The following is an 11,130-nucleotide window of genomic DNA, read 5'->3' as shown; positions in this document are numbered from 1 at the left end:
AAAAAGGAAAAAAAAAAAAAAAAAAAAAAAAAAAAGACTCTCCAGAGACTTATGCTGAGTCAAAAAAGCCATACCGAAAGTTTTTATAATTCTGTTTATATATGAATGATTCCATTTATATATCCTTCTTGAAATGGCAAAATTATAGATATAGTGAACAGAAATAGTTGCCAGGGGTTTAAGAGAGTGTGGGGGCAGGAGAGAAGAGAGTGTGAGGGCAGGAGAGAAGTGAGTGTGGCTATAAAAGGGAAATGAGGTATCCTTGTAGAGATGGAAATCTTGACTGTATCAACGTCAATATTCTGGTTGCAATACTGTAGTATAGTTTTGCAAGATGTTACCATTAGAGGAACAGGATCTGTCTGTATTATTATTATTATTATTTTTTCCTTTTTGTCTTTTTTACTGACCGGTAACGGGATCGCAACCCTCAGTGTTGCGCCCGTACCGGGGACCGGCAACAGGATCGCAACCCTCGGTGTTGCGCCCGCACCGCGCTCAGCCAGTGAGCGGGAACCGGTCTCCACATGGGATCCGAACCCTCGGCGGGAGCGCCGCCGCGCTCCCAAGTGGCGCACTCTCCAGTGCGCCACCGGGTCAGCCCAATGTCTGTATTATTTCTTACAATTGCATGTAAATCTACAATTGTCTCAAAATAAAAAGTTTAATTAAAAAATCACTCCGGGGCTGGCTGGTTAGCTCAGTTGGTTAAAGTGTGGTGTTATAACACCAAAATCAAGGGTTTGGATTCCTATACTGGCCAGCGGCAAAAAAAAAGAAAGGGAGAAAGGGAGAAAGGGAGGAAGGGAGGAAGGGAAGAAAGGAAGAAGGGAGGAAGGAAGAAAATCACTAAGAAATATTTGAAAGTATGTCGACATGGAGTTATGGTAATTCTATCTGATGGCTTCAATTTTCTTGCAAAGAGTAAATGGTAGAAAGTCTGAAAAGAGCAAAGAAAATCTGAAACTATTGTTAGGAGCACTGGATAATTGACCAGGGAAATACTCAAGAATTCCTGGGCAATGCTGAGGGGCCCCATCTTTATATTACTGACCTGCTTCCTTCTCATTATTCAGGTCTCAACTCAGCATCACCTTCTTAGAGGTTTCTCTGACCACCCAAGCTAAACAGATCCCTTCTTTTATTATGCCTCCTGAGATAAAAGGTTTTTTTCCCTCAGAGACCCTATCACAAGTTGTAATTCTATATTTGTTTGTTTACTTCTTAATTATTTCTTCCACTGGACTATATGCTCCATGAGCAGGATTCATGTTGTGTTTAATATTACACACTCAACACCTAACATAGTGCCTGACACACAATGGGTGTTAATTAATTTCCTCTCCGGAGCTTCTTCTAATACATTATTTTACTTCTACAGGCCTCTTCTGCACCCACAGATAACTCATTTCACACACACATTGGAGATCTTCTGTTAAGGACCTTTGAAAAACCAAAAATGGAAAGAGACCCTGGGTTAAGATCAATGTTTTCCTTGTTTACGCCACAAAATAAATGTACACATATTTCAAAATGTTAGTTTTGTTTTATACAGCCTCAGACTCTTTAGTTAATTAAGACAGATTTTAATCTTATAGTGATTATCACAGTGCCTTACAAAATTTTATATTATACATATACATTTGGAAAAATGGGTTATTCCTGGCCTCTCTGGGTCAGTCTACATTAAGAGAATTTCTTTAATAACTAAGTTTAAGTGTCTACATTTGACAGTAATAGAATTAAAAGAGCAGGGAGTTTAAAAAAAGGAAAAGAGCATGAGTTCTATAAACCAGTCCTGGGTTTGAGCCCTGGTTCCAACATTTATTTGCTGTTTGACAGTGGACAAGTTACTCCACAAGCCTAAGTCCTTATCTGTAAAATGTGAATAATTATATCTCTCTGACAGGGATTGCAGTGAAGATTAAATAAGATGATATACATAAGCATTTTGCAAACTGAAATACTACACAAATGCCCTTTACTATATTTGAAGGAAATCTTTCTAGGTATCTTATCCTTCCTTCAAAAATAAACATACCAAAGAATCATTTAGCTTTTTTCATGACCAATAATTATTGTACTTGCTACAATGTGTTTATGCTAAATCATCCTTTAATGTCCTACTAACCACTTGTATTTTTAGTTGGCAGCCTGTCCCCTTCAGATTTGCAGGGTTTTTTTTCTTTTTTTTTTTGGTACAGCAATCTGAACCCTTGGCCTTGGTGTTATAACACTGAGCTCTAACAAAGTTAGCTAACCAGCCAGCCCTAGATTTGCAGTTATTAACTTGCTATGGTAGAGAACCAAGGTAATTAGACTGTATATATTTAAAAAACAATATGCTGTAAATGGCAAGTCAATGGCTTCTTTCAAAGAGTAAAGTATAGAAGCCTAAATAGAAGAATTTTGCCCCAAAGCTTTTTTTATTTCTTTCTGGTTTAAGTTATAGACAGCTGAGGTGAGCAACAACGTGACCTACCGATGACTGGGGTAATAGTCTGAGGATATAAACTTTCAATCACCTAGAAAGTCTATTTGGCTGTTGAAGGAAGCAATTTGTAATGTTTTAAAAGATATTACTCTTCCCAGTTTAATCTCAAATTAGAATGCTGAACATGTCAAGGTTTATAAACTTGATTACGTAGACAGTATGACACAGAGATATTATTATTAGATGAAAAAATTCTTATTCTGATTTCTAGCTCTTATACCCACATTTCCTGGAAAAATTTTAGCACCAAAACACAGACACAATGAGCAAAGATTATGAAGAGAATCACAGACCCCAATAAGTAAAACTCTTTTTAGCATCAGACTTATTTTAATAAAGACTGCTACCAACATCATTAATCCTTCGAATTGGTTGAATAAGCAAAAAATTCTGAATGTAAATGTCAAGCACTTTTAAAATTCAATATGCTATTAAAAAAAGTATTCTATTACCAATTTTAAAAGAATTCATAGAGCATCTTTTGCCCATTTTATTATGAAAATTTTCAAACACAGAAAAATTTATCAAGTAACTTTTTAAAAAACTGTAACAAGGGGCCAGCCCGTGGCTCACTCGGTAGAGTGCGGTGCTAATAACACCAAGGCCCCGGGTTCGGATCCCACATAGGGATGGCCGGTTCGCTCACTGGCTGAGCGTGGTGCTGACACCACCAAGTCAAGGGTTAAGATCCCCTTACCGGTCATCTTTTAAAAAAAAAAAATTGTAACAAGAATTGGCAACATGTTCTTTTGCATATTCTCAGCAGTATCCACTCTTGATTGGTTGAAGATGAATACGATTTTTTTACAAAGAGATTAAATAACTGAGAACCTTTTTTGGTGAATAAGGCAGGTCACCACATTGGGGTAACACAAATAGGAGAAGCAAGTTACTACTCTGATGCTCAGTTTTCTTTTTTTTTTTGGAGGCTGGCTGGTACTCAGTTTTTTTTACCTGAAGGCAGTTTGAAAAGAGGAGGTAAAAAATACATTCTGATCAAGCATATAGTCTCTCCAAGACATCACTCCAAAGGACAGTTATTTAGTTATGCTTACTTAAAAACCACTTCCATTATTTTATCCATATAATGCATGTGCCGCAGTGCCTGACATATAATAATGAGCATTCAATAAATGCTAGCTGCTATTATTAGCTATCAGTAGTTATATTTCAAAAGGACCACTGAATCTGGCAAAGTTAAAACTTTAGTTAACACTCATTCTTTTGATTTATAAGACCATTTTTTAAATTGAATATGCTGCACATAATCATTAAATTGAGATTACAAAGAAATGTTAGCACTGGCATAATCTCTTAAATTGTTCTGCAGCTTTATAAGGGATCTTTACTTTTAACGTATACAGTACTTAACTAAAATTTACCCTAGTTCCCATGGCAGGTAGGAAAAGTTCAAAGACACCGAGGACTCGAGCAACTTAGTGAAAACCAAGGAGTATAGCTTTTTCTTTCCTAAATTATTCTAAAATGCCTCTATTACAGCCTTTCTTCCCACCCTTCCTTGGAATGCATTATCTGCAGTCATGCTTAATAGTTTTATATACATATTTAAAGTCACAGCAAAAGTGTAAACAATTATCTGGCATCTAGGAGCACGGATACCTCTAACATAGGTGTAAGAAGGACATGTGGCACAGTGGGAAGAGCATATATTTAGAATTGAACATACTTGCACATGAACCAGGACTTCACCATTTACTAGCAATGTGACCCTCAGCAAGTACTTCTCTGAACCTCAGTTTCCTTATCTGTATATAAATGGGGATAATAATAGCTACTTTATAGAGTTTTTGAGAAAATTCCATGAAAACATATATAAAATGATTGACACATAACAAGCAACCAATAAATGATAACTATTATTATTGCCAAATTTTCTTTCTATTTTATTTCTGTGGACAAATCATCTTCCCTACTTGTAAGAATTTATAAACCCTAAAGATATATAGACATTTCAACTTAAAATGTAAATAGAAGTAACAAAAATACTCAATATATTTAACCAGAATTTCACAGATAAAACTTTCCCAATTTATTTTCAGAATTTGTTTTTGTAAACAGAAGTACTAAGTTAGCTGAGACTTCCCACTTCAAAGGTCAAAAGCAGAAACGAGGTTTTTTTTGTCCTTTTTGAGACCTGCCATACCGCGCTCAGCCAGTGAGCGCTGTGAGCGCACCGATCATCCCTATATAGGATCCGAACCCGCAGCGAGGGCGCTGCTGCGCTCTCAGCGCTGCACTCTCCCGAGTGCACCACGGGCTCGGCCCAGAAACGAGTTTTTCCATAACAGTATTAATCCTCCCACTGTCAAATAAAAGGCATTATAAATGGACTTCTAAGATGGCAGACTTCTAAGATGGATATTTTGTGAGTTAGAGAAGTTATTTCTGACATAAGAATGGCTTCTCAAAGCAAAAAAAAAAAAAAGTTTGCCAAAATTAGGGAAGAAAAATGCTTATTTTAAATTACACAGTAAGGGGCTGGCCCGTGTGCGCTTGGGAGCGCGGCGGCCCTCCCGCCGAGGGTTCGGATCCCACATGCAGACCGGCCGCTCACTGGCTGAGCAAGGTGCGGGCGCAACACTGAGGGTTGCGATCCCGTTGCCGTTGCCGGTCCCGGTCCGGTACGGTACGGGCACGACACTGAGGGTTGTGATCCGTTGCCGGTCATGAAAAAAGACAAAAAAATAAAATAAAATAAAATAAATAAATAAATTACACAGTAAGAGACATGATAGGTAAAAATAAATTAATTCCTTTTTCTGGAATCAGGCTCATCTGGCCTTTTCTGTTATTTCTAAGAAAATAATTAAATGGACATAAGAGCAGTTCAAAATACAATGCCAATTAACAGCACATAATTTTTATTTCCTCTGTTTATTTTTTACCATGAAAAGCCATGGTCTGAAGCAGTCGATCAGCCACCTCCTGTGGGAATACTCCAGGTTCCTGCAGACACAGTGTTCCATCTTGTCTTGCTGAACAGAACTTCTCAAGGTGAGTAGTCAGGAAATTCAAGCAGATATCAAGTAAGGAATAGGGAGATGCCTCCTCCTTGGAGCCCAGGAAGAAACACAAAGGGAACATAAAAGTCAACAAGTTAGTTTCTAGAAAAGCAGAGAATAAAACATTCATTTACTTATTCATCAAGTGTTTATTCAATGTCTATCATATGACAGATACTGTGTAAGGCGATAGGAATATAATATGTGATTCATGTTCTCAAGAAGCAAGAGAAAACAGACACAGAAACAAACATTTACATACAGTCTCTTAAGTAAGGAAATAAATACCAAAAAGTCTGGATGGCAGTTACTCTTGGAGGGGGAAGGGGTTGTGTTTGAAGGGATACAGGGAAGGCTTCTGGGATGACTGGTAAGGATTTTATCTCTTTTCATGGGTAATAGTTACAAAGGTCTTCATTTGCCTTACAACAATTTGTTAGGCTACATATTTTTTTATGTCTTCTTTATTTGTGTATTTTAACAATAGATTTGTATTATTTTAACAAAAGATTTTTAAAAATCAGTAAATAGAGAAACTGAGAGGCCTAGGTTACACATTAAATGGCAAAACAAGTCATTAGACTTGTAGTTTAGTCATCTTATTTTATTATTTTACTACTGAAGTATTATAATTAAATACCTGTTATATGCCAAGCATTGTGTAGGCACTTAACAGATATCTTTAACAATAAAAATTAATGTTTACTGACCGCTTGCTATGTACTAATCATTATTCTTAGCATTTAATATGTGTTGATCTTCACAAAAATTCTATGAGGTAGATGTTATCATTTCCCCCATTTTACAGATAAAGAAACTGGAGCACAGAAATGTGAAGTAAGGTGTCTAGGTACACACAGCTAGTAACGATTCAAGCCAAGGAAGTCTAGCTTCAGAGCCTGCGTCTTCATCAACACCAGTATACTATCTTTTTAACTTTATATACCAATTTCAAATATACTATTTCACACCTAATACTCAAAGCAGGTCTGTGACTTGAATAAGGATAGTCACCCCCATTCAAAGAGGAAGGACAGACAGGTTTTATATCTAGCCAGTGACAGAACTAGAGCTGTACTCCGTTTATCTGAGATCTACTACAGAACTCATACTGCCAACTATGATTCCCCAAATCCCAGTAATTTAAACAAATACAGAAGTATTGAGAAGTGTTTCCTAAAAAAAAAAAAAAAAAAAAAAGGGGGGCGGGCCGGGGGGCGGACTGAAGAGTGGGCCGCTTGGGAAGCGCGGCGGCGCTCCCGGCCGAGGGTTCGGATCCCGCATACAGACCGGCTCCCGCTCACTGGCTGAGCGAGGCGCGGGAGCAACGCCGAGGCTTGCGATCCCGTTGCCGGTCCCCGGTCCGGTACGGGGGCAACCCTGAGGGTTGTGCTCCGTTGCCGGACACGGAAAAAAGGCCAAAAAAAAAAAAAAAAAGGGGGGCGGGCCGGGGGGCGGACTGAAGAGTGGGCCGCTTGGGAAGCGCGGCGGCGCTCCCGGCCGAGGGTTCGGATCCCGCATACAGACCGGCTCCCGCTCACTGGCTGAGCGAGGCGCGGGAGCAACGCCGAGGCTTGCGATCCCGTTGCCGGTCCCCGGTCCGGTACGGGGGCAACCCTGAGGGTTGTGCTCCGTTGCCGGACACGGAAAAAAGGCCAAAAAAAAAAAAAAAAAAAAAAAAAAAAAAAAAAAAAAAAAGAAGTGTTTCCTACTTTATTTTTAAACAATAGCAGCAGCACAGGAAGACTAACAAAGAAGGATAAAACAGAAGCTGGAATTAGATGTCTGTACAATTCCTCTCTTGGAAGTCCCTGCTTAGAGAGGTTTTTCCTGTTGCTAACTAGACACATCCCAGGCAGAGTAAAAACAAAGCTCATACTGAAAAAGCAGGAGAGAGATGAGGTCAAGTCTGACTTAATTTGGATCACAAGGTAATCCACACAGTTCAAAGACTAAATGACTTATAGGAAGAACAGGAAAGGTCTCCTTAATTAATTAAAGTAGCTTCTACTCCATCTGGCCCAACAGGAAAGGTCTCCTTAATTAATTAAAGTAGCTTCTACTCCATCTGGCCCAACAGGAAAGGTCTCCTTAATTAATTAAAGTAGCTTCTACTCCATCTGGCCCAACAGGAAAGGTCTCCTTAATTAATTAAAGTAGCTTCTACTCCATCTGGCCCAACCCAGCTGTAATGCATAGCCCTTATCCCCTCACTCCCCTTCTAAAAAAATTTCAGACTCTGTATCATCTGTAACCACAGTTTTCATGCTGGAAGCACGTACAAGGGTTCCCCAGTAGAGATATGCGAGGGCACTAAAGCTACAGGATGAATGTGGTACATCTTCTTAGAATATAAACAAACTTAAATATTATTTGAGGGGATAAGAGTATGTGAGCTGAGGGAAGGGAAGTTATGTAACCAGTAAATAACTCGATATTTTTGTATTGAAAAAAAAATGTAGTAGAAGACAGATGTCACACAAACTTTAAGATAAAACACAAGATTACGAAGAAATTCCTGTTTGTAACACTGGTTTCAAGTAATTCCCTTCCCTATCCCAAAAGAAGTTTAGTTTCCTCTGTTGTTAGAAATAAAAGTTAGAAAAACAGAGACCTTTTATTTATTTATTTTTTTATTTTTTTGTCTTTTTCCGTGTCCGGCAACGGATCGCAACCCTCAGTGTTGCCCCCGTACCGGACCGGGGACCGGCAACGGGATCGCAAGCCTTGGCGTTGCTCCTGCGCCTCGCTCAGCCAGTGAGCGGGAGCCGGTCTGTATGTGGGATCCGAACCCTCGGACGGGAGCGCCGCCGCGCTTCCCAAGTGGCGCACTATCCAGTGCGCCACCGGGCCGGCCCATAATAAATTAATCTTGAATGACTTTCTCATATTATGTTTTGATAATATGTGTTTTGTTTTTTGCTGTATGTGTCTTGGGGAGTTATATATGATGAGGATCTACATCATTGATATATTCTCACATATGAGGAAGATTTCATCTCATTCCAACCACTTTAAAAAGACCCAATACTGGGCTGGCCCAGTGGCGCACTGGATAAGTGCGCCTCTTGGGAAGCGCGGCGGCACTCCCGTCCGAGGGCTCGGATCCCACATACAGACCGGTTCCCGCTCACTGGCTGAGCGAGGCGCAGGAAGCAGCGCCAAGGGTTGCGATCCCGTTGCCGGTCCCTGGTCCGGTACGGGGGCAAAACTGAGGGTTGCGATCCATTGCCGGACACGGAAAAAGACAAAAAAAAAAAAAAAAAAGAAAAACAGAGACCTATAGAATAAAGTGTAAACATGTTAGCAAGGTATTCAAAATGTTTCACTAACTAGCTCCACCCTCCCTTTCTAGCCTCATTTCCCAATATTCCCTTCTCCCAGCAAACAGCTGCCAGATACACTGAGTATTCCTTAATGCAGCCTAGCACTTAAATGTTCCCTAAGCACTGTAATAGACATTTTCACACCTCTGAGCCTTTGTTTAGATTAGCCATTTAATGGCAAAAATCTCATTCATCCTTCAAAATTCAATCAAATTCAATCAAAGCTCACTAGTTCCATGATACCTTTCCGAATTTGTAAGGTAGAATTCATTTTACTCTCAGCACCTGAAAAATTAAATTGTACCACTGACAATATCTATTTTGTACTGAATGAGAACTGCATGGTGCCAGGCACTAATGTTCATTTGTAATCTTCAAAACAACTTTGTTTTGAACCAAGTGGGTAAAGTAAGTCACAGAAAGATTAATTTTCATATCAAAGATAAAACAGCCAGCAGATGGCAGAGCAAGAATAAAAATCACAACAGCTATTTTTTATGAAGCACTTACTATGAATCAGGTCCTGGTGCACAGCTCTTTAGATAAATGAGCTCTTTCAATTTCTATATCCTGGGCCAAGCACAATTATAATATGCATTTTGAAGATGAGGAAACTGGCTTAGGTTAAATATCTTCCTTATATTTACATGGCCAGCATGTTGCTAAACTGGGACTCCAACATGAAGTCAAAGCTGACATTTTTAAGCTCTTAACTGCTCTACTAATATTATAATCATAATTATTGAGCAGTTATATGCTAATATAAGCTATGTACTATATATATATATATATATATATATATATATATACACACTGTGCTTTACATACATAATTTCATTTACTTCTCATAAGAATTCTATTAATTAAATTGCATCAGTATAAAATATATTCTTATTCTACAGATAAGGACACTGAGGTAACAGAGCTAATAACTCAGGATTAGACCCAAGCAATTGGACTTTAGAATTAAGTCTATGCTTTTATCACTACATATGCTGCCCTTTATATTTAATTCCAAAGCTAGTTTTCTTTTATAATTCCATGTTACACTATAGTTATTTATGACAGTATCTGTCTCACCCACTCAACCATGGGCTTCTTCAAGTTCAAGGAACTTAATATCTTCCTTTATCCCTAGAACCCAGCACAGTCTCTGATATTTACCTTCTCTAAGAAAGAAAGAAAAAAAAAAAAAAAAAAGAGTTCAAGTTAGGAGTGGTAAAGGGACTTGCCCAGTGTCATGATATTCTAAGAAGTAAGGCCAAGATATAAACCCAGATCTCTTGATTATGAAGTCCATACTTTTTCTAATACACCATATAATCTCTCTGACAGAACAATTATTAGTCTGGCATTGATATAAATACTAAAAAACAATTTGGGAACCAATTTGTTACAGTGTGGATTAGAGGCAATGAAAATAGGGGGTAAAAAAAGTGAAAAATATTTTGCCGGAAGAATTGAGAAACTGTAGTAAGAAACCAAATAGGAAACAGGTGCTGATTTTTTCTGAATCCCAGAACCTAGCACAATCTTGACACCCTAGTAGACAGGCAAGAGTTCTTTAAAAGATCAACCAGGCTGGCTGGTCAGCTCAGCTAGTTAGAGTGTGGTTTATTAACAACAAGATCAAGGGTTCAAATTCCCACACAGGCCAGCTGCCAAAAAAGAAAAAGGAAGATCGACCAACATTCATATAGCGTACTTTTTAAAAAAAAATTTCATTAGCATATTCATTGTTACAAATCATCCTTATTCTTTATGCCCCTTATCCAATCTCCCCCTTCTCCCTCCCCACCCTCCCCTCCCCCCACTAATAACCATAGATTTGTTCTCTTCATCTGATAGATTAACTGTTCCTCTGTTAGTTTGTTGCCTAGATGATCTGTCCAGTACTGACACAGGTGTGATCAAGTCCTCCCCTATTATCATAATCAGATGCTTCCTCTATTACTCTGGAGTATGCTTTGTGGAGAGAAAGGACCTCCTTTTTTTTTTTTTTTGGTCGCCACTGGTGCCTCTCCTTGTGTCAATGCAGTTGAGAGTCTGGTGTGCCATCTGCACGGTGGCTGTGACTGCTGCTATAGAGACTAGCCACTTTTGTGGCAGCCATGGCAAGTGCAGTGGCTATGGTGGGCTACCTATGTGAAAATGGTGTTTTTGGTGTGCTCTTTACCTGGTTGCAGCTGGGTTCATCTTCCCCTGGCTCCCTGCCTGGGACCCCAGAGGGGCCCAGGGCAGTGGCGGCAGCTTGCCTAGTTGCAGCTGGGTTCATCTTCCCCTGGCT

The 11,130-nt window shown here is 39.2% G+C and overlaps 1 protein-coding gene across 1 annotated transcript in view; it reads right to left on the bottom strand.

Annotated features, from left to right (window-relative positions):
• The window catches only part of ZYG11B (zyg-11 family member B, cell cycle regulator), an 87,127-nt gene that overhangs the window by 56,063 nt on the left and 19,934 nt on the right, over window positions 1-11,130 (bottom strand). Inside the window, exon 2 of the mRNA XM_008580674.1 lies at window positions 5,401-5,566. Within this exon, the coding sequence (XP_008578896.1) occupies window positions 5,401-5,566 (166 nt within the window). The remainder of the gene's footprint in view (window positions 1-5,400; window positions 5,567-11,130) is intronic.

The sequence above is a fragment of the Galeopterus variegatus genome, unplaced genomic scaffold (assembly GCF_000696425.1).
Source record: "Galeopterus variegatus unplaced genomic scaffold, G_variegatus-3.0.2 Scaffold6, whole genome shotgun sequence".
NCBI classification, from domain to species: Eukaryota; Metazoa; Chordata; class Mammalia; order Dermoptera; family Cynocephalidae; genus Galeopterus; species Galeopterus variegatus.
Note: the sequence above shows the minus strand (reverse complement) of the source record. Positions and strands in the feature narration are given on the sequence as shown.